Genomic DNA, 27,915 nt, shown 5'->3' on the forward strand with positions numbered 1-27,915 from the left:
ACTGCCATTGAGAATCTTGCTTTCTTTCTCCTCCCTCAGAGAAGAAGCCTTAAAAGTTCTAAACCCTGAGTTCATTGTGCCTGAAGCCCAGAGGACATGGATTGTCCCACACCCTCCAATTGTGGCTAAACTAATGGGCCAAGCAGGAGGCTAAGCAATTCCCTCAGACCATGACAAACGCCCTCGGGGCAGGTTGACCCCCACAGAAACTTCCATTGCTCTCCAGGAAGGACACCTCCACCTGCCTCCATGTGGTTTCAAAGCCTCCTCTAATACCCTTTTCTTTGTCCCTGAACATACACGGTGATTTCATCAACATATTTTTTTTTTAAAAAAGGACTATCGGCAAATTCAACAAGGAAATAACCCAAACCCTTTAAAAAATAACCTCCAGCCTCAAAGGGAGAAGCAGAAACATTTGGATACATTCCACAATGAATAAGTTTCACAAAACTGATTTAAAAGCAATTATTGACAAGCCATTTCCAGCCTTGCTTCCTAAACACACAAGGCATTTACAGGTGCATTATACATCTTGATGTTCCTGTTACGTTTTTTCACAGCCCTTTCACTAATTTCAACAAAGCTTAAAAAGAAGCATAGATCCTCAATGTAATATATGCCTCTGGCAGTCTCAGAGCTAGTGACTGTCAGAAGAAACCCAAATTACTGTATTAACTGAGGGAAAAATTAAATCATAGAAACATAGAATCACTATGTTGGAAAATATCTTTGAGACTATCAGGCCCAATCGTACCTGTCCATTGCTAAATCATATCCCTATCACTTAATCTACCTGTCTTTTAAATACCTCTAGGGATGGGGACTCAACCACCTCCCTGGGCAGCCTGTTCCAGTGCTTGATAACCCTTTTGGTGAAGAAATCTTTCCTAACGTCCAATCTGAACCTCACCTGGCACAATTTAAGGCCATTCCCTCTTGTCCAAGATGGGAATTAGATGGAAGTTTGCCTGTATCTTTCTGGAGAGACAGAAACCAGCTGACTGTCCTGCATTTACATATTAGCTGGCCAGCCACGCAGCTATAAGTGAGCCACACTATTGGCTACCTCTCGTCCAGCTTAGCAGAAGACATAGAAGACATTGCAGAAGAGCCGGGTGGAAGTGTTGAAGGCTGCTGTTGCCAACATGGTCTGAACGTTCTTCACTGAAGGAGTCCTAGGGAATACAGCACAGGAGCTGAGCTTTCTCCAGTGGAAAAAAAAGGACAAGGGACACAAATCCATAGATGATATTTGATGAACTTTTGGAATTTCATGCTTTTGTTTGCTAAGGATAGGTCTGAATATAATTCAGAAATTTAGCCAAGTTTAACTGCGAGGAAACAAGGTCCCCAATGCATGGAATTTCCAGAACTCAGAAAGAGGATTTGCACCTAATATTTTAGTATCTTCCACCTGAAATAAGCAAGTTACCAGCTTTACATTCAACTGCCTACCCTGCAGTTTGCAGGCTTTAGTTCTGGACATAAAAGCTGGAGAACTTGGCAATTCTGGAATTCTGGAACAGATTAGGACTTCAAGGATTAATTATTTGGATTAAAGAAGTTTTCTTCAGGCCTTGGTAATGGCCTATCAATACACTTGGTGACAAATATTTTTTTCTTAATGCACTACCCCCTGCTAAAACCTAGGTAACTTTCAGGATAGTTCTGTGGTGACAGGAATAAGTAGGGAAAAGTATAACACTGTGCTCTGAGTATTCTGCTATCTACTTCTTCAAGGAAATGTTCAAATAAAGTACTTTAATATCCTGCACATTTATAAGAAAGGCAGTGATGCTTTTTTTTTTTTTTGCAAGCTGAGAAATTTTGAAAAATTAAATAGCTTTTGATATAAATATGTAAAAGCCTGGAATTTTCATCATTTTCTTTACTAAAATATATGTTAAGAATGTCTAGAAAAGGAAATTTGCAAAAATAACCAGTTAACATAGGAAAAGTTCAGATTTATGCTTTTAATCTTTCATGACTGGGCTTAGTAAGATTCCACTGGAATTGTAAATGAGGTAAATTGGATATTAAAATGATCTAAAATTAACTCTTCTTCAGCAGGTAAAGAATAAATAAATATCTTCACTCAAGTGGCACTTCCTCTCTACCACAGACTTAGAGAATTTGCCGCTGTGGTTTTTCAAAACAGAATTGGATTCATTTAATTTCCGAATGTGTTGTAGAAATATGAGCTAGACTTGAGAAAAACAGAAATATGGCTTTAAGTGAATTTTTAATGTTCTGTTGCATTTCTAATTGTTTAGGTTATCTCTTGCTTCCTTCTTCCTTAGAGTCAATTGACAGTTTCTCCCCAAGTTTCCTTATAAGTTCTGCCAGGTCTTCAGAATTCTGAGATTTTTCCTCAAGGAGTTCATATCGGAGACTTGAGATGTCCTGTTTAATTTCCTTCAGTTCACCTGTAAAAAATGTTAGAAGATCACACTATTGAAAAACAAAGGAGAAAACCAGCATATCCAAATGTCTCACAGTTATCGTGGGATTTCTCCAGATTTCTTTGTTGAAGCAGAAAACGTGGATGTTCTATGATGCATTGATGAATGGTGGCTTAGGGACAGGAACAGGAATATGAAAATGCAGTTCGGGAAACAAACAAACCTTAAGGCAAAAGTGTGAGAGATCACATCAATTAACAAAACCTAAATCATCTGTTAGATGGAAGAGAGAGCATTCATATCAAGAGTGCCTGAGTCCTCTTGGCCAGCAACAAGGCCTCTTGCTGTCTATAGGAGAGTGGTCCCCTCCTTTTCCTACTGCACTGAGTTTTTCAAGCAACAGAGGGTTGCAAACAGAAGACAACATTTCTGTGAAGTGCATTGAGTCTGTTTCCAGCTACTAGACCACACCAAAAAAAAAAACCACCAAAAAGAGAGGCTGAAGCACACGTATCACCATGTATGTCTCTGCCACATAAGGAAGAATTCCTAATGGAGTGCCCCAAACCAGCCTGTGGGAAATACACAGGCAGTACTAGAAGTGGCAACACTCTTCACAAGAAGGTGTCAGATCAATCATGGTTTCTGACACGAGAGCAGAGATAGAAAACCACATCTGTGATTCTACCATCTCTTACTGATCTTCAATTTCATGTTAATTCTACACCTTGCACCTGCAAGCATGAGAAGAAGATTAATCAACTTGGAAATATTTTTCAAGGGGCAAATGCAACCACTTTAATTAGTCTGTTTTGATTCTCTGATTAGAGATAAACATACAATTTACCAACATACCCACCTTCATTGACTTCATCACTTTCCTTATCTATCTGAGCTTTCAGTACATATCTTTTAATGAGACGCTTCATTATTTTCTGCAGAGAAGAAAGAAAAGAAGTTTTTGTAGTTGGACTTTCTAGTATTGCTATAAGATTTTAACATACGCGTTCTGTTATCTTCTGTTGTTTTCAGACATTCCACTGTAAGACTTGCCAGTTTAAAGAAATACAAATGTAAAAATCTCTGCCTTCATCTGCAGCAGATATTTAGACTTTATTATCCTACACATACATGTACATGAAAGCTAGAAAATTAAATACATCTTACAAAGGTTACCATTCACAAAGCTTGTTGATTTTATAAGTTACCTTTTCACAAATTAAGGCTTAGAGAAAATGAGGCTCATATTCTAAGACTCACATAAGCACCTCACTGGGACTCATCTAACCAAATACAGATAGTTTCTATTTTAAACATCCATATCTGTGGCAGTCACCTTTAACTCCCTCTGTGGAGACAAAAAGCAAACCTAAGAGGACAGTTCATCTAGGACTGCTAACATTGTTCAAGTAAATCACACAATTAGAATGACTACCTGGTCTGCTAAAAATAAGGGGAACCTAGGCCACCTAGTTCAGATGCAAATTTTGCTTTTCTGGGAAAAATGAACTCTGCTCCCGATTCTTCCACTAGTTCAAATTACTTTAACAGGAACAATGTATCTAATTACCTTTCAGGATCTATCTTTGGATGTAATATTTTCATATGGTATAACCCATGACAATACTTTTTGGGTTTCACTGCAAGATGGAAAATATGTACAGATTTATATGTCTGTTTTGTCTCCACAGTAATAGACATGACCAGAGGAGGCTGTGAGGTGAGTCATCCCAGATTAGGGGTTCCAGACCATCACCACAGTCGTACTTGCAAAGTCAGCAGCTGTACTGTTTATTCTAATAATATACAAATGTTTCAAATACAAAGCAACATACTCATATTTATGGGATGACACTGTGGTATTATCTATCACTGAATCATAATGAAAGCAGCTGTGAAGAAGTCAGAGAGTTTTTTTATCTCTTTTGCAGGATAATATCTTATGATTTAAAAAGGCAAACTCAATTCCACGCTTTTTTTCTATTCCATTTTTGCATTCAGACTACCTTGTTCTATTGCCCAAGCAGCTCTTGCCTGTTTCTTTCCACTTGTAGTTTTACAGGAAGGAAAGGAATAGCCTCTGGAACAGAACAGCTGGGCTTTATGTAGACTATGCTGAGTCTCTTTATGCTTAACTGCACAAAGGCTCGTTATGGTCGTTTAGGAGGCAAAGGATAAACAGACTGTATTGACAGCATAAAGGCTGAAAGATATTTGCAGTGCTTGAAGTATTACAACACAGAGGTGTGGTCCCATAAGCTAAACTGCTTCAGTAGATGGAATGGTAAGATTTTGCTTTTTTTTTTTTTTTTTAAATACACACTGTGCAGCTGAGGACTCAGCCTGTCTCTAAAACTGGAAACACTTTTCAGTATTTCACTTTAAAATATTGCACCATGAGACCAGCATTTAAGAAACAAAGAGGAGTCAAAACCACCCTGACTGTACTGCAAATACCTAAATCTTTGCATTTATTTCAGATATGTACAAAGTTTGTATATTTATCCTTGATTCCTGTTGTTTAACATAAATTCAAAACCATCCTCATGCTGTCAGTCTGATCTGCCAGTCCTGCTACTTCTTGACTTTGTTTGAAAAGAAACCAGTTTTTTACCTGGTATTGCCTTGGAGGATTGTTTAAACTGTTTAAGTGGACTTCATCTGAGCTTCTTATACTTGATTGCTTCCTTTGACCAAGCTGAAATGAAAACATTATTTATAGTACAAAATAAATAGAAGAACAATATGGTTAAATTACCTCATACATATATCGTATGACAGAACATTAACTGTTAAGCTCAGTTTGGGGAGTATTAAATTACTGGGGTAAAGTCCTCATACCTGTGCAGAATTTAATTTCAAAAGCTGAAACAGCCTCTTTTAGATTGACATGTAGGAAAGTGAGAACTGGGAGGTTTTTTTTTTCCCTTTATTTTGCCTCTCACCTGCTCCTAAAACACCCAGAAGATCAGAGCAGAGCACTCGCCTCCATGCTGACTTTCCCTCATGCCACAGGAGGGGGATTCACATCAGGAGGAAGGCGGCACTGGTTGTGCACAGCTTTGTAGGCAATGGATGAGGGAGACACCAAGGAAGAAGGAGAGGTGGCAGCTTCACCTTTTTTCTTCTTTCCAAAGCATTTGCCAGCAACTAGCATTACCACCACTAACACAAAATACACGAGGAGTTTACTTCTCCCCTAACTAGCACTAATGGCTGGACGTAATTGGTTCAGCATTTCATGCCAGGGTTCACAAAATTATCAGCTGACATTTCCCAGTAGCATCTTTTTTACTACATATGCTGAATGGGAAGAGCATCAGTTCCCAATGAAACACCAAGGATACAATCTGCAGGCTTCATGACTGATCTACATCTTTGAGAAGGACTAAATCATCACAAAATGGTGATCTGAGACTCAAGCTGAATGATAAGGTGGCAGTAAAAGTGAATAGCAACTGTTAAAGAAATGAATGATATTACTCTAGATTGATAATAGGGCCAGTTCAATGAGTAGTAGTGCAAGAATTTTTTTTTTTAAAAAAATGAAATATAAATCATGATTGATCTGGATGAGGAATAAATGAGACTGTCCTTAAAAAGTCAGTTCTCTGTAATTATACATGGCCCAGTAAAATTTTTACTATTTTAAAACATGGGGCTGTTATTGCAGTGCCTCAAATCCTGTGAGATCCAGCGGGGTTCTCTGCGTTGGTTATCTTTGTGTCGCAAAGCACTGAGCACCTACACACAAGCAAAATGGGGCACTTCGAAGCTTATTAAGTAGTATGTAGGATGTGCTGAGATACAGTTTGATGGGGAGGAAAGCAGGGAGAGTTAGGTGCTTATGTAGCTGTACAGGCACGTCACACATCAAGTGAGCCCGCAACAAAATGCTTGATGCTAACGAAGGCTAAAACCTTCATATGGCCATTTCTCCTGCAACTAAACTGATGATGCATCTCAGGATGAGGGGTAAACTTCTAAGTCTACGGATTTTTAAAAGATGAGAAGGACTCTTGGCTGCTTGTGTTGATCCATCAGTGAACACAGTATTTTAAAATACTAGGAAGTCTTTTTCTTCCAGAATGCACTTATTTTAATGGGAATGGCTGGACTTCGATAATAAATGTAAATAGGAACATAGAATATGTGATAAATATTCACCAGATCTCAATTAGAAAATTGTAAAAACAGGTCAGAGAGCTTTACCGGGGCTTTGTTCTAACATACAGATACTAACACAAAGGCTAAAGCTGGGAATTACACAGGTATGAAAAGGCTGAATGAGGCACCAGATTCAGTTGTTTAACCAGCAGTGAGGTCAGCAATTAAAATTCTCAGTTATCACAGCTGCAGCAAAGCTTGTTCCTTAGAAATATTCCACTTTTCTAGAATTCCAAATAAATTTTTATTCACTTTAACAATAAAGCAAATAAATCTTCATGAAACTACAAACAGGAAATAATTGAAATACTTCCAGGTTTTGTTTAGCATTTCATAAAATTATAGAATAGTTTGTGTTGGAAGGGACCTTTAAAGGTCATGAAGTACAACCACTCTACCATGGGCATGGACATCCATCATCAGAGCAGGTTTTTTTTCCTGAAGAAAAGAGTATGTTTTTTGGCAAAATACATCAATTTACAACTAATATAAAGTTTACACTGAATTTGGATTTTCTTTTTGCTCTTTACAAAGATTAGTAATATTTATATACAGATACTTTTAAAAACATTAAATGTCTATTCAAATTATGTTTACTTGACTAAGCAAAAATAATGTTAAAAGATATATAGTAAAATATAAATAAATACACAAATAATTAATATTTAACTTATTGGCTGGAATTTGCATGGAAATTGAATTAAAGATGTATAAAAAGATTAAGTTATTGTTACTTTTTCTTGCTTGAATAAAACTACCTTAAATGTTTTGAACATATTTAAGAAAACTTGTTTATCTAAACATTTAACTTAATATGTATCTGATTTATAGTAGAAATAGTGGCTAGTGAGTTTACACAACTGTGTAATTACTGTATCTTTCAGGATTTTAGAATTAGTAACACTCCATTTGGCCTCACCTTTATTACTATTTATTACGAGGAGCAGCTGAGAGAGCTGGGGTTGTTTAGCCTGGAGAAGAGGAGGCTGAGGGGAGACCTCATTGCTCTCTACAACTACGTGAAAGGAGATTGTAGAGAGGAGGGTGCTGGCCTCTTCTCCCAAGTGACATGGGACAGGACAAGATGGAATGGCCTCAATGGACAAGATGGAATGGCTCCGCCAGGGGAGATTTAGGCTAGACATTAGGAAAAAATTCTTCACAGAAAGGGTCATTGGGCACTGGAACAGGCTGCCCAGGGAGGTGGTTGAGTCACCTTCCCTGGAGGTGTTTAAGGCACGGGTGGATGAGGTGCTAAGGGGCACAGTTTAGTGTTTGATAGGAATGGTTTGACTCGATGATCCGGTGGGTCTCTTCCAACCTGGTTATTCTATGATTCTATGATACTAGATTAAAAGAGAGAAAAAATCTTCCTGCTTTTTCAGCTCTGACACCATTTATGATCTTGTTACTAATCAGTTTACATATAAACTACAAATTCATTCGATTTAATTACGTATTTTGAAAAAGGTATTATGCATTTTAATTTGTATTGTAAATGTAAACTGTCATGCTGGTTTCCAGTTTCAAATTTATGTTACATTGGTTCACTTCAAAAATTAATCTAATGCTTAACTAAAGTTTGATTTTCATTTGAAATAGAAAAATTGGTAATATGTGGTGGAATGGGTAAAATAAGACACTGCAAACTTACAAAACCACACGTACTATAATATCTTTATCTTAACTTCAACCTTTCAGCACCCTGCATTTTTTTGCACAGAATAACATAGTTTTAATTAACTACAGAATGCATCTCAAAAGTTGGCAGGAAAAGCAGAAGTGTGTAACTTCTTTAAATCTGCTTGTGTGTTAACAGTAACAGGACAGACCATCTAATGCACATTGCTGAATGACCACTTGGTGGCAGAGATTGCCAAGATTTAATTCCTTGTTCACTTGATGTTTAAAACATCATTTCCAGCCTGAAACAAAAGAACTTTCTAGCCTGAAAGAACTTCACAATCTTTAGTATTATATGTAGATATGTCTCAAGAAATTTGTTTCTGGCATGCTATACTCTGAACACAGCTCTGCAAACCACTCGCCTTTTAGCATTGTCTGCATTTGGCTTTGTTTTCTGCCAACTGTAATTAGGGCAGAGCTGGCTTTAGGGCTAGAATTTTCCCCCTTCTCATCTTAGTTCTTGTCTTCATGCTTGATCTGGTGCTGCTCCTGTTTTAACACTGAGAAGATGCAGGCTCTGCAAGAGAAAGACCCACAGGCTGTGTCTGAATCAGTAAACGCAAGGGTTTGTTAACTTTTCTGGGTACTGCAGTGCAATGTCTTCTATTGGTAAACTTTTACTGTCCTCCAAAGTAGGATTTGCACCAGAGCAACTGACTCTTTCCCTAGGCACAGTCTGGCAGCTGGAATGGTCTAGGGACAACAGCTCGCAGCAACCTTACTTCGGGAGGAAAACTACTTGAATTGGGCAAGTCACTCCTGAACTGGCCTCAGTGCCCAGATAAGCTCCCAGTGACATTTACTAGCACAGACACAGCCATGAAATCTTAGGTCTGGTCTTGCCAAATCTTTTCTTGTCCTTGCACAGCTCACTGTCTTTATAGAAGCCTCTTGCACTAGTAACTTCTTGCTCAGCAGTCACAGCAGCATGAACCTGCTCAGCATGGGACTTCCATAAAGCCCGAGAATGCCTTTGAGAAGATCACAGAATCATAGAATCATTGAGGTTGGAAAAGACCTTTAAGATCACGGACTACAACCATAAACCTAACACTGCCAAACCCACCACTAAACCACGTCTCTAAGCACCACATCTACACCTACACATCTTTTAAATAACTCCAGGTATGGTGACTCAAGCACTTCCCTGGACAGCTGTTCCAGTGCCTGATAACCCTTTTGGTGAAGAACTTTTTCCTGATGTCTAATTTGAACCTCCTTTTATGCACCTTGAGGCCATTTCTTCTCAGTTGTAGACAGTGATAAGATGCCACAGAACAGTCTCAACAGTAACGAATAATCGACAGCGTATCAAAATGTGACACAAAAAAATGTTAATGACTTTTTAGAGGTGCAAAAGACGGCAGCATCTGACAGATTCAGACAACATCAGCTCCACAGTATGTGGCACTCCAAAAGGTAAGTAAAGATGTAATCATGGGGCAGTTATCAGTCACTCTGCTGCAAAAACTGAGGAATTAATCATGTTACTCATCTGCTTTATGTTTTTCAACTGCATCCTCAAAGTTCTCTTTCAGAAGGACTGCTGTAAAAGGATACACAACTTTTATTGTTTTGTCTAGAACTGGTGATTACTACAATTTGTACCTTTCTACCCATCTAAATTGCTAAGTTTGAATAGAAATTGGAAAGGAATGTTAAAAATCAAACTTCTTTCCTTAAGGTGCAAAAATGGGATTTTTAAGAGTATCTATTCTATGGGAATAGAAATTTAATTTTTAAAAGTTATTAAAAACAAGTTTCTCACTCATGCACTTTCTGAAGTCACAAATGAAATGAATTAAAAAAAAATGCTTTGATTAGTTGTTTCTCACCATTACTATATTTGAAGTTTTTATACATGTCCTTAAAGTCATGATTTTTCAGGGATGAACTTATCAGTCATGGGAATTATGAAATCAATTTCCTTCAAGAAGCTTGACAAAAAGTTTTGCAAATTTTGGAATCATTAAAAGCACGAGCAAATGCAGTATCACCTCTTACAGGTCTTAAATACATTAGGATTATATTTCTCAAATAAAACGAAGTGAGATCTGGGAAATGCTAGAAAACTTACCGGTAGCAGACATGAGACATCCGAAGTTAATAACAATTTGTACTTTGGTGACAGTGTTTGTAATATCTGTGTTTGTTTTTATAAACTATTATGAACTTAAGCAAGGGCAGAAGCTTGTCAGAGGCACAGAATTTTTCCCTAGAACTCTATTTTTAACTTCTAGGATAGAAACCAGTTTCTTCTCCCTTTTGCTCTTCAAGTAATAACTGTGATTTAATAAGTGCTTATCACACTGATGACAGAGAGCTGACAGGTGCATAACTATTTCTCTACTGACCCCCAGCCTACTGACTCTTGCTAGAGACTCAAGAACTCCTAACCTTGAAGGTCTCTGCTTAGAATTCTTGTTATTTTTACAAAGACCCTTCCACATTAGAAGTTCCATAAATGACACATTTGATTCTGCCACTATGACAAGCTTGTAATTGCATTTTTGTGTGTTATCAAAAGCTCACCTTTCTACTCACTATGTCTGTTCAGTCGTCTTGCAAAGCTCTTCTTCCTGAACATGTTACTGTAGTGCTAGTCCGAACACTTTCAGCATCACCCAACACCACACACTATGTGCTATGTTCTCCTAGAGCAATTAATTCAATATATACCAAGACACAGCAGGAAATACAGACTGACTAGAAACCCTTTAAAATAAGCCCGTGAAATACAGCAATGAATCAACTCAAGTGCTTTTTACTGTACTTGTCATAAAGCAGATCATGCTTTACAACAAGAGCAGGCTGCAAAGACAGTCTACAAAGGGGGAAGACAGGAACTCTTCAGGCATGTGGGGTTAGGAAAGACAAAGATCACCTTAAGCTGACATTTGCAAGGGCAGTAATAAGAACTTCTACTCATACAATAACAGTATAAAGATGAACAAGAACGATATGGGCCTGTTACTTAGTGGGGCAAAGACTGAGATAAGGCTCGGTGACAGTGGACTCGGCTAAGGCTGAGGGACTTAATGCCTTCTCTGCCTCATGATTCACCAACAGTTTGCAAGCCCTCTGTGCTTAGTGAAGGGGTTTGGGGTGGAAGAGAACGACTGACTGTGGAGAGTGGTCAAATCAGGGGTTAATTGAGAGAATTTGACCCAGGCAAGTCCACTGCATTGGGTTGCATCCATGGGAGCATGAGAGCAGAGGAAATCTTTGCAAAGATGCTATCACCTTTGAAAGGTCATGGAGATTGGGAGAGGTCCCCAAAGGCTGGAGAAAGACAAATGTCAAACCCATCTTCAAAAAAGGCCGAAAAGAATGATCTGGACAAACACAGACCACCCAAGCTGGTTAAACAATGGACTGAGCCCTCTTGAGGCACATTTCTTGGCAAACAGAAGACCACATGGTGACCGGTAGCAGTAAGTGTGGGTTTATGAAGAGTAAAAGATGTCACTTACCTTGACTTCAGCAAGAGTTTTAACACTGGATTCTATAATATTCTTGTGCTCACATTAGGATGTTACTGTCTGGATGGCTGGGCAACTAGATGGGCAAAATCCTGGCTGGCTGGTTGTGCTTGGAGTGTAGCACAGGGGTCTCACCTTGGGATCTGCCCTTTAAACATCTTTATTAATGAACATGTGTCAGAGGTGTTGGAGCTCACTCCTGTAAAGTTTGCAGACAAAGCCAAATTTGACAGGAGGCAGCTGATAGACATGAGGACAGGGATGCCATCTAGGATGATGATGGGAACACTGTGAACTTCACTAAGGACCAATGGGAAGCAACAATTCTTTCAACAACACAGATTGAGTACAGGCTGACTAGGGAGCAGCTCTGAAGAAAATGACCTGGGCGACTTGTGGGACAGTGAGAAAGATGTTAAAATATGCTGCAAATTCAGCTGAGGATCACTAAGATGTCTGGGGCTGGAGCACTTGCCCTGTGAAAAGACACTGGGGAATCTGGGCTTGATCAGCCTGAAGCAGAGATGGCTTCAGGCACATCTAATAGGAGCACCCAGTGTGTATGTGAAGGTCACTGAGGAGAGGGAGCTGGGCTCTTCACAGTGCTACAGGACAGGAAGATGAGAGACAATAGGCAAATCCAAATGAGAGGTAGAAGAAGCAACTTATTCTCCATGAGGGACAGTAAGGCAGTGGCACATGCTGCCCAGAGAAGTTGTGCAGTCTCCATCCTTGGAGGTTTTCAAGGTCTGGATGGATGAAGCTCTGAGCAACCTGGCCTCGGAGCTGACCCTGCTGTGAGCAGGAGGCTGGACCAGAGATCTCCTGTGGTCCTTCCCAACCTGAATTATTTTCTCATTTTGTGAAAAGAAGCAGTAAGAACTGTAAACTTAAAATGTTATTTTTGAGTTTAACTGATTTCAGATGTGGATAAATATACTAAAAATAACAAAATTAGAATTTCAGCTTGCACATAGTGACTCACTTCAGTATGGACTAAATACATTGGGAAATTCACAAGAAAAACAGGTCAACAAGAACAAAGAAGTTAAAATAGGTTTTCTCTTTTAAAATTAGAAGTGAGTATAAACACCACACAATTACCTTGTTCATCTCTGCATCTTCCTGAAAGCTTTTCTTTTGGCACAAAAATGGTCTAGAAATCCATTTTTTGATTCTGAGGAGGAGATACAGCAAAGATTTGGGGCTTGGCACTAAGTTGAAGGGTACTGGAAGAGTTCTCCCTTCTTCAAAGTAAGAAAACCAAAGTTTAGCCCTTGCAAACTTCCATTCTACGTCAGCATCATCCTGTAAAACAGAAACAGGGCTGTTAATGCATTTTTAATACCACCTTGACCATTAAATATGTTCTAGCTAAACTTTAGGTGTGTTTTGAATGTAATTAGCTGAAGTTAACTTCAAACAGATCAAGAACTTGTTTATAATCTGTGAGAACCAAATTTCAATGAATGGAACTGTTCTTTATTTATCCATTTAAAATAGAATTACACAAGCACAAAGTGGACTTGATTTAAATATTGTTTACTCCAGAGTCAGTGCTAGTAGTCTGCAAAACAGGATCACAAAACCAGACCTCTGTTTGGCACTCTTTGTAAATGGGCTGATAAGAACTAAAGCTCTGATTTAAAAGCACACAATACAATGCCTAAGTTAAAGCTTTATGACAACACTCATGCTCATTTACTGGGGCTTGACGGAGTAGCTTGCTTGCTTGTAACACTGTCATGCTCAGTAAATAAAAACGAAAAATCCAATGCTAATATAAAAATATGTAAATCTCTCAATAAGGCTACCAGTTCTGATTTCTTATCTTATTGGTTTCTTCAATTGCAGCTAGACTATTATATTTTTTGTGAAGAAGACAGAGTGTCAGAGTTTTAAATTACAATTTTACTCTATTACTTCTAACATGAAGCTAAAAAATATTAAGTGAATCTTGCCCAATTCCTTCCACTTGCTGGAATATATGAGTAAATCAGGTATGGTATCATCACCATGGTTTATATTTAACATTTACAATACTCAAAACACTCACTTTATTTCTCTCTGTAAAGTTCAAGAGGGTTTTTTACAGAAGGGACTGACGTCACGTTCAAGCATGTGACTCAATATTGCTGTAGGTGGTTTTAGGAGCTGTTTGTGTCAAGTCACCATACTTTTGGATAACAGCCTGTTTATTGCCCTGAACCTGATAATCATTTGTTCTGTGGCTTCCTGAGTCAGAAGAATCTGAACCTCCCTAGATGTGTGTTGCTGTTGCTTAAGCTGAACAATGCTATGGCCCCAGATCAGAGCCCAAAACCTGGTACCAAAGCCATGTGAGGCAACGTGAGTCTGCTGCTTTGGGCAAGGGCATCACCTTAGGAAAGCCTGAGATGACCTAGCTCCTAGACATCCGTTTCTTTTTTTTTGTTTTTGTTTTTTTTCCTAAACAACGATAATGATTTAGCCCTCTGTTTTCCATGGGATGCAAAAGTGCCCTCTGACTACTTTCTCAGGTAAAGTTTTGTTCACCACAGAAGATTAGAACAATAATTGTTTAAATAGAAGAAAAAAGCATATTTTAGACTTGCTTGCAAGTTCAAGGCATAGGAAACAAGACCATCCTTGCAGCATTAGGGATAATACTCAAATAATAACTACATGATAACAGGTAGTAACAGGCAAATGAAAGATTCACACAATGTACCCCATCCTCTTCAGGAACATAACATAATTCAACAGCAGCTTCTTAGTCCAGTCTAGTTCTTCCTATTGCAAGCACATGCTTTGGGGTAATTTCCATAATTTCAAAAAATATAATAAAAATGTACAGTGGAAGTAATATTTTGTCCTACAACGGAATTAATATTTTGTTCTACTATATTACAAAAGCCTATGTGCTATTTTTCTTAAATAAGATGTCAAGAAGAAGATTTAAAAAACTAGCTATAAGATTAAATGTGGTGATAACCCACCAGAAATGGGATTTTTACCTCAATTTCCTGGAATGAACTGTTGATCATTGCGATAAGCATGTTCAGTAAGACAATGACCATGGTAACATTATAGACTCCATAAAGCACATAACCAATATTTTCAATAAATTTGTGTTTATAATTGATGACAACTGATTTAACTTCTGAGAGTCCAAATATAGCCCAGAACAATGTCTTGAAACTTTCTTCAACACTAAAGGGAGAAATTGAACACATGCATATGTTATTGAAGAAAAGCTGTTTATTTTTATTGTATAAACTGCCAGTTACAATTTTCATAGCGTGAACAAATTCTTCGATTATCATAATCTTGAACTCTACCATAGTGATAACATGCAGAACAAGTGACTGTAGAATTTCATAGATACAGGCTACGCCATAATGTAAGATTCCAATAAAAACATTTGATTCAGTTTAGGAATTACATATGCATTCTCCAAAATATATTACAATGATTCACTTGTTAACTACATGGTGCCTGTTTGCTGGTGATGTGAATGTAAATAATTAACCAGTAAATACTTTAATTTAATTGCACAACTAGTTCACTTAGTATTATTTCCCAATTACTATGACTTGCAGTGTGAAACTGTGAAGAAGATAGGATGTCTGACTGCAAATCAGGATTTTTCCAACAACAAGTCTCACAGACCATAATCCTCTAGTTGAGTTTTCACTACTCCAGAAAACCAGGGTAAAGGTAATAAGCTATGGTGTGGGGACACTGAGGGTTTTTTTTCAGGTTAGTTCATTTAAATACATGTATTTACTTTCAATCAGTTTTTTTATATGTATACATAAAACGTAAGTCCACACTTCTGAAATATCTTTTCCTATCTATCTCCATCTGCCTGAAGACATATCTTCTCTTGCTTTGATGAAGAGTTCTCAGTTCCCCAGGTCCAAAAATGCAGTAGCATTGCAAAGCACATTTTGGATTTTATTGTGTTATTGTTAAAAAAGAAGTTAAAAGAAACTTTCAATTTCCAGTTGTGAATTTACTCTTCTGCTTCTAATATTTTACCAGTATAGCATCTGTGAATTATAGTTTTAGCCACTTTATCTATTGTGTGAACTAATAATACTAAAATAGTAGTAACAATTTTTTCCCTCTTGGCCAAGTTTGCTTCCTGGCTGAACATACTTCAGATCAACTACAGCTTTAATATCATGACAGTTAGAAAATAGGTGGGCAAAGGCTGAAGAACATGGAAAAGAATGAGTTTCCACTGAAGAGATTTATCTTAAACACTAGATTTTTTATTAGCAATAATATTTCACATTTTTGTAAAAGTCAGTAACACAAAGCTCCTTTCCACATCAGCTCCTCAATCACCTATGTCAGGAAGTTATTGTCAATGCTCTCTAGAAACTTCCTATATTGCTTGTGTCCTGCTGTGTTGTCCCTCCAGCAGATATCAGGATGGTTAAAAATCCCCATGAGGACCAAGGCCACAAGCTTCTTGTAGAACTTCCGATCAGGCATTCCATAGCAGGCATCCATTCCATCACCCATGTTGGTTTGCTCTCTAATCCTGACCTATAAACTCTGGCAGGCTTATTATCCTAGGCAGAGGTACAGATACTCCTGCTGCTCTATCAAGTAAGGGGCAACTACATCTCACCTTCCCAGCCTGTCTTTCCTGTTTTATCATAGTAGTGTTGGGATCAAGAGCTCATCCTCTGATTTTAAATATATATATATCCTTTAAGCACCAGAGTAAGAGAGAAAATTACTACTTAATCCAAGATTAAGAAGAAATTTTTAAGAGACGCAAACCTTATAAACAATTAATAAAAAATACATACAATGCAAGTAACTGACTTTCCATAAAAACCAGCCCACAATCATTACAGTTCTTATCAGTTGTACTCACGTTGTAAATGCTTCATTTTGTTTTGCCCCCAGGTAGTAGGAATAGAGATTAAACATGCCTATCATGAAAGCCACGAAGACCATGATAAATATCACCATGAATTTGAAGATGTCTTTTACAGTTCTGCCCAGTGATATCTGCAGTGGTCCAAAGCTTTCATTAGCTGGTAGGATGTAGGCAATTCTGGAGAAACTTAATACTACTGCAATTGCATACAGGCCTTCAGATATTATCTGAGGATCGGACGGATCCCAGTTTATTCTGGCTAGAAACAAGAGATGAGAATTTCTGTCAGTATTTCAAGATACCTGTGCAGATCTGTAGAAGGTCCTTCTGGAACAGCAGCTGGAACCGAAGGAAGAATTCCTAGCACTATTCACTTATGTTTACCCAATGGAATTGAGCTAGTAGTGCTAAACCTGTGTGACAGCTCCATTGACTGTACTTATTAAATCTCCACTATAAAGATGAGCTGTAAGATCACTGAGGTAACTTTCTGGGATTTGAAGTTCAACCTATTAGAGAATTTAAGTAAAATTCAGCTTACAGTGGGAGGTGATGAAAATTCAATAAAGTAAATTAGAATCGTGATTTATTTGAGCAATCCAAATGGAACTGTTTTGATCATTAAAGGCCATCCACAGCTTCAAAACTGCGGGAACAATAACGTTTCTCTACTTCTTTTCTATCTACTCCCCCTTTTTACTCATAGTGATATGGTAATGACCCTTTCCTGGCATACATCAAACACCCATTTCCATCACCTTTTCTATCAATCCCTTCTGTTGAAGCTAATCCACATGTGTGAATTACTTGAACATCCCCTCGACCATAGGTGAACATGACACTGCAGTTTGAAAGGGAACACACTGAACTGAAAATAGGAATGTTCAGGTTCAAACCTGTACTTAAATATATATTTATAGAAAAGTGCCAGAAGATTAAATCCAAAGCAATACCATTCAGGATACACCCTAATCAGAGGTTAAGGCATTCTCCCATGAGGTGGGAGGCTTAAGTTTAATTCTCAACTTTAATTCTCTGCTGTGCTTCAGGCTAACAGAAGAGGTTTACCTTGCATGGGTTTCCCAGTTTCCCACATCCCAGTAGAGTGTTGTCACCTGTGTTTATTCTATCACAAATGTCAAAAAATGAAACAAATAATTTATACTGCAATGGAAGCAATCATTGGTATTTGGAAAAATACCAATATACCAAATATATAAAATATATAAAAAAATACCAAAATACTAATTTGTTATTAAAATTATATTCTTCAAGGAACTTACTGCCATGCAATTATTCAAGTATCATGACGAATTAATGAATGACTCTTGTTTAAGACGTAACAAGGCTCAGTTATCACATATTCATTGACTTGTTAGCTGCTGTATGTTTCTTGTAGGTATATGCGTATTGTTTTGTTTATTGAGCTCCTCACTCTAAAGCCTGTTACACACTATATGCAAATGAGAAAATATCTGTATGGCAAAAGACTACACATTTTCACATAAGCAGACATCTTGATGTTAGCTTTGCCTCAGATTTCACAGATAACTAAAATCAAACATGGTAGACGTTTCAGTATGGGCTAGTAGTCAGATGTCTTTTAGGTTTCCAGATGAGCTGTATTGTCACAGAAAGTTTGAGGTGGGAGAGGGGCCTCTGCAGGTCATCTGGACCAAAACTTGTTCTACAGTGGGACTACCTGTTTGCCCAGGATCATGTCCAGACGGCATTTGAATACCTCCAAGGATGGAGACTCCACCACCTCCCAGGGCAACCTGTGCCAGTTCTCGATCATCCTCACAACAAAATATTGTTTCCTGACATTCAGAGGGAACTTCCTGTGTTTCAGTTTGAACCTATTACCTCTGTTGCTGTCACTGGGAACCACTGAAAAGAGCCTGGCTTCATTCACTCTCTTTGCACTCTCTTCAGGTTTTTATATACGTTGATGAGATCCCTCTTGAGCCTTCTCTTCTTCAGGCTGAACAGTGCCAGGTCCCTCAGCCTTTCCTTTTAAAGAGCCCCTTCACCATTTTCATAGGGCCTTCTCTCCAATATAACTATGTCTCTTGTACTGAGGAGCCCAGAACTAGACACAGTACTCCAGGTGTGGCCTCACCAGAGCTGTGCGGAGGACAAGGTCGATCCCCCTTGACCTGCTGGGAATCCCTTGCCTAGTGCAGCCCAGGACATCATTGGCCTTCTTTGTCACAAGGGCTCATTGCTGGCTCACATTCCGCTTGGTATTCACCAAGTTATGTTTGCTAGCCTATCATAAAACCTGTAGCAGTAAATATTCACTATTAATATTATCCATGTTAGCACTATCATACATAAATGTTTTCCAAGTAGACTTTAGTGTAGATGTATAGACTAAAACATGGCTCAACTCTGCTTAAGTGCGTAACAAAGTCATGAGTCATGACTGGTGTCAACGGAAACTCCCTCTGTAGATGATACCGTACTATATAGTACAAGTGAATTACAAGACTTATGCCTGTCATACCCAGAAAATGTGAACATAAAAACCAGACCCTTTTTGCAGATCTTTCAAGTGGGTGTCACTGAAAACTGAATTAATATTTAACCAGCTGCTTTTATAACTTGTGTGAAATTTGTAACTTTCCAGTGAAATTTATAAGACTACAATTTAATGGATTTGAGAATGTATATATATTAATTGCTCTGCTTTTTTTAATGTCCTGCATAATGAAGAAATAAAACCTTACCAGAAAGAGTAAGGCACAGAACAGAGATAGAAATTGATGTAATTCAGTATCTAGAGAAAAATGTCTAATAAAAGGAAAAGAGATGTGGTGGTATTGAGAGTGAATACAAGTAAACAGAGCTTAATTTTTTCTCATTTGGGCAAAATAACTTCTAATATTTTTCTCATATATGCCAAGCAACATTATTAACATTTTTATCTCTTACTGGTAAAGAGAGTGGACTGAGAAATATTAAAATAATATAACAGAGTTTCTGAGCAAAGAATTAGACTGTAGTCAAAAGATATATTGGTCATATAGGCAAAGCAGATTTAAGAAATTCCTGCACCACATTGCTTAGTTCTGCCCCTGCACTGTAGTGCATCATATTTGCAGTTGTGCCAGCAAAACACAAGTGTTTGCAGGATACTAATGTGTAACCGAACAGATTAAATGAGCTGGGTTAAAATAACCTTGCAAACGTGTGGAATGACAGTTAGATTATTTGATTTTAGATCATTTCAGTGCCTGATATCTAGAACAGTTTCCAAAGGAATGTATGAGCTGAGCGAAGAGAACTGTGATCAAGTAGTAGGGATGAGAATGAGAAGAAGGGGCAGGAATTTCTTAAGCAGTGCATTGTGGAAATAAAGTATAGTAGTCTTACTAACAGAAAATCAATGTCTTGTTCCAAGAAATAAATCTTAATTATGTGGAATCAACTCACCCAAGGTGTAGTATTTTATGTTGGGCTCCAGTGTTGGACTCGTCAGATCTTTCATATTTGCATCAACAAAGTTCTGGGCTCTGGATGCATGCCAAAATGCCATAAACCTTGCTATGAATGATGCTGCAAAAATTGCTAACATACCAAAATCAAGCATATTCCATAACTCAAAAAGGTATTCCTTTGGACCTTGGGACCAAATTTCTTTACATTCAGACCATATCATGCCTGTATAAGACAGAACAGAGAAAACAGTGTATTCTTTTCTCTTCATGTTTCTTTCTTTTTGTATTTTATTGTTTGTAGGATATGCTCTTGGTTGCAGTCAAACTTAAAACTATTTTGGTCAGTGGGAGTTTGAACACAAACTAAAATCCTTTAAATCACCAATTCATATACATTCCAGTACTACTTTCTCATGGAAATAATAATAACAGTCTTTCATACTGCTTTTTCCTGTACAACTACAAAAGCTTTCAAAGAGAAGAATGAGCTATGAATATTCCCATCTATTATAGACACAGAAAGAGACTGAAAGAGGAGAAATGCTCCAGCATGATCAAACAGTAGTGTTAGAATTAATAGCAGAACTCACATTTTCTTATTTGCAGAGTTCCCTGGGTATGGTCTATTTTTTCTGAAATTGCAAATATATGTGACAAACGAGCATGAAAGTAATAATCATAACTAATGCTTCTTTCACAGGGTAAAGGTATCTGTTTGATTCCTACTTATTCTCCCTTAATAATAAAATACAGGAGTACAATATTAGTTTATGTCATTCTTTTTATTGAGCAAATCCTTTTCCTTTTCAAGATAAAATTATTTAATCATGAACTACACTTCTAATATACTAAAGAAAGTTAATAAAAATTGAATGCAAATAATGTGACTGTTTTTTGCACTTATCAAATTGTCTGAAGAAACTTTTCATCATTTTCAGATAGGATAATTATAATGTTAATTACAGCAATTAAATTCAATGACATCTATATGCACTGAATCAATTTTTCAATAAGTGTCTTCTGCATGACACTGAAATAAATAAGAGATTTAACTAGAAAACAAGAACTTAAAAATGAGAAATTACTATTTACACCTTTATTATCAGATGAAAACACTTATATTTATAGAATATTTGGGAATCTAAGTGCCATATTATTCCTATAATACACAATTGTATTAATTTACAAACAGCTTTATGATTAAATAAATAAAGATTATCAATGTCTTTTAAAGCTATAAGAATCAGTTAATGTGCAAATGACTTCAATTTCAATCACAGAGAGCTCATAAAAGCAAGTTCTTTCAAATGCATATGGTCCTGAATATAAAGAGATTTTATTTAGCTTTAATCTAACTCTCCCATATTATGGTCTCAATAACAACCAGAACCCAGATCCATAAAATACTTGGGCAACTAATCCCCATTGGAATAAATGGTATTAGACCTTTAATTAAGAATCAGACAGATAGTATTTTGAGTGTCTGTGCTCAAGTTCTTATGCTGAATAGTACTGCATCACCAAATTTAATGGATCAGCTCGGAGTACAATTCATAGCATTCATTTCATTCCCATGCTGGGATGGAAAAATCTATCGCTAAGCGTTCAGGGGTATATATTCTTCTCTTTTGTCAAATAATAATATATTTAGCTGTATACTATTAATTCTGCAGGCATGCTTGCAAAATAAGAGATTATCAACAGAAAAAGACAATCAAAGACAAAAACCTGGCCCATGATGTGGAAATCTTTCCCTTTGGGAGCTGACACAGCCCAACTGAAAAACCCCAGAAAACTGGTAGACATTTTTCTTTGACATCCATAACACTAAAATCATTGATATTCAGATGGTGTAGATTTCACTTAAATGCTCAACCTGAATATTTGTGATTAACTAGGCACATGTGAATCCTGCTGACTTCCAAAAAGAATCCTCAGGCCAACACAGGAATGCAGCCAGTTATCTAAACTCCCTTTGTTTTGATTATTAATAGCAAGGATTGGGTCCAGCTTCACTGAAAACGTAGCAAGACAAGTTTAAACAAAAATTAATATTTACCTATTACCCAAGAAATAATGAGCAGCTCCATCCATGAGAAACAGGATGTTTTCATCCTAAATAGCTGTTTTACATTGCCTGTTGTCTCATTAGGCCGGAGTTTGGTGCCATCAAATCTGTCAGCTGCATTCATGACAAGTAGACCAAGAAAAATGGTGAAAGAGGCTGCATGGGCTACGAACTTCATAAATGGTCCACGCATTATCCTCCCCAGCTGCAACAGAGGTTATGAAACACAAGAACATTGCATTGCCTTCTTCCAAATCAGACATGTATGAAAAGAACAGTAACACAGAAAAATAAATATTTCAGTAACACACACGAAAAGATACTTAGAAAAAGTTGTACACTATGATGTCGTGCTGACAGTCACCTTTAAAAGTTTCTACTTTTTTTCTGTTTTCAGATGGATAATCTATCAGGTCATCATATATGTATTTTTACCTCAATGTTTTGAAATAATTCTGTAATTATTTTATGGTATCTATTATAAGAAAATGAGATTTTGACACTTACTATAAGCATTAAATTGTCACCAGGAGTGAATTATGACTAAAGATTTCTGTTTCTTGACTGACAGGATACTCAATTTAGCATCATTATTATGCAGTTTCCCCAACCTATTTTCTCCTTTTAAAAAACAAACAAACAAAAGCAACGAGGCCTCAAAAGGTTCTGTTAATCATAGAGTCATAGAATGGTTTGGGTTGGAAGGGACCTTAAAGATCACCTAGGTCCATCCCCCCTGCCATGGGGTTCTGTAGTGTCTTAATTTCCTTCCTGACTCCTTTAATAGAAATGTACCCAACTTTGTGATAATGAAGAACATTAAAATTGTTTAGTGCCACACTAAAAACCTAGAAGTTTCATACAAACTCACACAAGGCTGAGTATTTAGCAATTATTTACTTTATTTTTTCAAGTGCCTCTATTAATAGTAAAAGTCTTAGTTTGCTCCCTTAGTTGGCAGCTGTAGAAAAATATTTATTTTACACGAAGACAGTACCTATATCTGTCAAAAATTCCTTGGAAAGAATTGAAAGCAAGTATCACGGGTGGCAACTGAAATATAGAATATCAGGTCTGGAAAAAGGAGAGGAAAGCAGAAAGATAAGTTACTGCCATTCACATTTTTGGTACACTTGTTTCAGTATCAAACTGGTGTCCCTATAGTCAGCTTTTACAGAAACACAATAAAAGGATACAACTGAAGATGCAATGTTACGGTCTCAAATCCAGATAAGATGAAGAAAACAAGATACTGTTACAGTAACACTGTCAAGGTTATCAGGCACAAAATTAGACTGATTAGAAATGCTGAGTAAATGGTTTACAAAACTGTGGAGTGCCTCCAAGTGGACTGCTGGCCAAAACTCAAATAAAAGGTAATCTTAATTATTTTCAGCATCCTGCCAAACCAATGGGACTTTGTCACATACTTCTATGAAATTTCTTCCAGACCTGAAACTCAATTCAGCATCCAAGCTCCAATTATTTTTTTCCTAAAGAGGAAACCAGTCATCTATACAGGTAACTAACTGAGATGTTGAAAATGTCATAAAGACATTTGTGCCTTTCTCAGGGCTGTGTCATGAGAATACAAAGAAATGTGTCAGAATCCTTCCACTGCAAGCTGTTATTTTCACCACAGATAGTGCGAGTGCTCTCTCTGTTCTGTCTCTGTGCCCTGTAGTGCCATATCCAGAGAAAGAATGGGTATTTCATCTTGGTAGTAGTAGAAGAATTCTATAAAATTCCATAAATACAAACATAGAAAGGGCTCTGTTGATACGGAACATGTTCTGTATTGGAGCCATCCTATCCTGAAATCAAACAGTGAAGATTTTGTCTTCAAAAACCAGAAGAATCAAATTTTGAAGTATGAGTGAAGCACAAGATAAGAAATTGTAACTGTTGTAAAAGGTGGATTAGATTTTACATCTGCAGAATACAATGAAACAAGAAGTATTCAACATGAATCACACTAACTCTCTCAGCCTGTCCTCATATGGCAGCTGTTCTAGCTCCTCTGATCATTTTTGTAGCCCTCCTCTTGATCCGTTCCAGAAAAAAGAAAATAACAAACAGAAAAGTCACTGCTATAGTTGAAAACCAATTACTGAAGTATGTTAAATCTCAAAGGATGTTTTAAGACAGAATTATTAATAAAAATACTAGTCTATACTGCAAGAAAAGTGAAAATGATATAAATGATTTTTTTTGTCCAGACTGAAAGAAATGAAAAATACAGCAAAACAAAAATGGTCCACCTTTCTCCTCTCAGAGAAAATATAAAAAAAAGGAAACCATAAAGACATCAGTCCTCTCTTTCAGCCTTCCTCCTCCCCTGAAATCACTGTATATGCACAGGATCTGACCTGCTAAAATCATGGATGTTATACTGTAATGTGCTGAATAATACTTATAGGATCCCACTTAATCCCTCTAATATTCCTCTAAAATTTTCCATCAGTGTTCATTTAAAATGGATAGTGAAAAACTAAAACAGATATTAAACACCAGTTTTAAAGAGATCAGAGGTTGTAACTCATCTTCAGTGGAAAGGCTTTCCATAGTATATATCATCCAAAACAAACAGAATAGTAGCATCCAGATCCAAGGAGCATGTTATAAATGGATGATGGGGAGACTGTGTGACAGTGTTAAAAAACTCATGAAATATAAGGAGCATTAGCACTGTCTTAACCAGCCAACACAGTTCACTTTGACTTTTAGAAAACTGATGATGATTGTTTTAATTTTTGGCATTCATGTTTCAGTGACTTTTATCTACTAATTTTTAATAGTAAAGAATAAAATAGCCCTTGAGGTAACTGGAATCAATCTGCAGCTTGAACTCAGTCTAGCTCCGAGTCAATAGGAAATGAGGATCCTCTGCATCTGCCTAACTAAGGCAACAACTAAGTGAAGAATAGTTTGACTTATTGCTTCTACATGGCAATTTGTACAAGGCAACTCTTGGTCATTCATTGTAATTCAATTTAATATACATTGCACTTAACACAACACAATTACCTGTCTTAAATACAATTGTCAGAACATGCAATCCAGCAGCCATTCCATCCTAACTCATCTTTCAAATAACATGTTTCTTAAGTATTATTTAATTGATACCCATGTTTCACCTCTGCCAAACAGGAAACTACATATAGATGATAGAGGAGTAAATAAAAGGTCATTACAAAATTTCACAGACTGACCTTACTACAGGGAGCAATCCAGTAAGCCATTGAAAGGAATGGCAGTCCTACTGCAACAGCAAGAACAACCAGAAACTTCACTGCCATGGTCTGCTGCCGTAAACCCGACAAATTCTCATACCAGATTGAAAGAAGTTGTTGCTGGCAGTTTGGATGTGCTACAAACTATAACAAAGAAAAGGAGCATAACAAAATAACATTGCTGTGAGAGTATCTTTTATTAAAATACCAGCTATGAAATGCATTAAGAATGTGGGAATAGCAACGATTCAGCTTGTATTCAAAGCAACATTAACAAGGGTGTAAGAAAAAAGTTTTTTATAACCATAATCTCCCAGAATGCAGGCATGTTGCCATCAGCAACAATAAATCATTTAATTTTAAAAACCTATGGTTTTTATTGACATTGTGTTCCATCACAAACTATTAATTTACATCCAATGGCAATGAAACATAAATTTTATGTAGGAAATGTGTTTTTCACATTTATAATTTTCTTGTTACTATCTCAGAAATTCCAAACTATAGTCTTTCTATCTTGTAACATATGCTATACAGCCTTTAGTTATGACAGAAAGAATATGCCTTATTTTCACATGCTAAGGTGGAGAAAACCAGCTAAACAGCCAAGGACTATTTATAACTTGGTTCTGGAATCTTTTGGACAAACTCCGCAAACCTGAAGTTTAGTCTATAAACCTCTTTTTTAATCAAAACCTCTGAGAAGTAAGAGAAGCATCTCACCAAGGTAAATATAAATAAACAGCGGACTCCTGTTCATGGTACACTTTTAAGTCTAAACCAGGAAATACGATTAAAAATTTAACTGAATCCAGTATTTTTTTTTCCTGAATAGTTCTCTGTATTTCAAGGATGAATGCCCAAAAGTGCAAGATATGTCTTTATTCAGGCAAGAGAAAGTGTTGAAAGAAAGTTCAAGGAACGATTAAGACTCAGATACTATGAAGGACAAAGACAATGTGATATCTTGCCTTCAAAGGTTGTTTCAGCTCTTTTTAGTGATCATAACTTGCCAAGTGTTTTTCAGGTTTGTGTTCATATGCAGGTAGGTGCTCCTCAGTCAAAATGTTTTTCTTCGTTTCCTCCCTTCATGAACATACGAACACTCCTCATATATAAATGTTTCAGGTTCACTCCAGAAAAATACCTTTGTAAAAATACCTGCAACTCTTCCTTGACTAATTAGATCTGTTCACAGTGGATTTTTAAGAATCCTGATTTTTTTTTTTTTTTAAAGATATTGTTAATTTTCACATTGTTGATCTGATACATTTCATTACATAGGAAAAGCTTTATCAAAGGTCTTGCTACTCTGTCAGGAAATAGCTCTACTTTAGGGTAACCTACTTTTGAGTGTATCCCTGAACTGTATTGTCCTGATCTTTGGTTGAACAAACACTACCACATAAATAATTTCTCCCTTGTTCACACATATGTCACCTGCAACATTGAAACCTGTACTATCCAAGAGAAGTTTTCTGGGTAATTCAAGGGTCTTGGTGCAGCTACTAACTCAGCTGGTTCCACAAAGTACTTTTTATATGCAGACCAGATTATTAAGTGGACAGAAGAAATGGAAGTAATCCAAAGAACGGATGATAACTCCTGCATTCAACACTGCCTGTAACCCATGGTTCCTCAGAACTGAGAATTCCTAAGTAGCGTCTCTGAACAACTACACAGACAAATATACATTTTCTGTGAGACACTCAATTTCACAGCTTTCTCAGCTTTCTGAGTAAGACACACCAGTTTGACAAAAATGTGTATCAATATCTGTTATCATGCAGTGAACAGGACTGCTGTGCTATCCTCTGTTTTTTATTAAATCTTATACTTTTCCAGATGACTGAAGTAGTGCAAATTTCTTCCATTTAAAAAAAAAAACTAAAGATGAGTGAATATCTACAAATTTTGCACACAGCTACAAACTGTTTCAGAGCCATTTGCTCTCATACTCACTGTGACCAGTACCCACTCTGAATATCTACTTCTTGTTTATACTGCAAAGAGTTTGGGGCAAGGATTCTTTTGTTTATAAAACATACAGTCCAGAAGGGCCCAAATGTTCATTTAAGTGTCAGAGGCTACCAATACATGAACATTTAATAATAGCACAACTTAATACCACTATGGCGACACTATGGGTTGATCAACATAATTGCTTACTTTTTTAACTTCATACTTAATGGCGAGTTTTAAGCGGCTAAGGCTGGGGCGACCATGTTCTCCATTGTTATGGCTCATCTCTACATCACCATTCAAAATAGCTTCCACTTCTTCTGTATTTCTGCACAAATCAAGGAGTCCAACTACAAAGTCTTTGCATTGCATAGACAATTTCTTGTAATCATTCTAGAAAAGAAAAGAAAGGAGATAACTTGCTGTTTAGACATAACATGAAATAAATAGTTCTTCATCCCATCTACACATCTGAGAGCATCAGCAGTTTGTTTGCATCTTGTTACATTTTTTTTTTTTCCTGGTAGATTAACAGCACTGTTTTATCAGTTATCTACTGAATGCTCAAAGAGCAGGCTTTGTCTCAC

The 27,915-nt window shown here is 37.0% G+C and overlaps 1 protein-coding gene across 2 annotated transcripts in view; it reads right to left on the minus strand.

Annotated features, from left to right (window-relative positions):
* Positions 1 to 1,510: 1,510 nt before the first annotated feature.
* TRPC6 (transient receptor potential cation channel subfamily C member 6) overlaps positions 1,511 to 27,915 on the minus strand; it is a 92,086-nt gene continuing 65,681 nt past the window's right edge. Inside the window, exons 3-12 of one of the 2 annotated variants that reach the window (XM_069883485.1) lie at positions 27,536 to 27,721; positions 25,346 to 25,510; positions 22,125 to 22,338; positions 20,061 to 20,288; positions 16,617 to 16,881; positions 14,737 to 14,932; positions 12,845 to 13,048; positions 5,020 to 5,103; positions 3,265 to 3,340; positions 1,511 to 2,429 (exon numbers count right to left, since the gene is read on the minus strand). In XM_069883485.1, coding sequence (XP_069739586.1) covers positions 2,278 to 2,429; positions 3,265 to 3,340; positions 5,020 to 5,103; positions 12,845 to 13,048; positions 14,737 to 14,932; positions 16,617 to 16,881; positions 20,061 to 20,288; positions 22,125 to 22,338; positions 25,346 to 25,510; positions 27,536 to 27,721 — 1,770 coding nt within the window. In that variant the 3' untranslated portion in view covers positions 1,511 to 2,277. The remainder of the gene's footprint in view (positions 2,430 to 3,264; positions 3,341 to 5,019; positions 5,104 to 12,844; positions 13,049 to 14,736; positions 14,933 to 16,616; positions 16,882 to 20,060; positions 20,289 to 22,124; positions 22,339 to 25,345; positions 25,511 to 27,535; positions 27,722 to 27,915) is intronic. The other variant, XM_069883486.1, reaches the window with a different exon arrangement.

The sequence above is a fragment of the Phaenicophaeus curvirostris genome, chromosome 1, assembly GCF_032191515.1.
Source record: "Phaenicophaeus curvirostris isolate KB17595 chromosome 1, BPBGC_Pcur_1.0, whole genome shotgun sequence".
Taxonomy (NCBI): domain Eukaryota; kingdom Metazoa; phylum Chordata; class Aves; order Cuculiformes; family Cuculidae; genus Phaenicophaeus; species Phaenicophaeus curvirostris.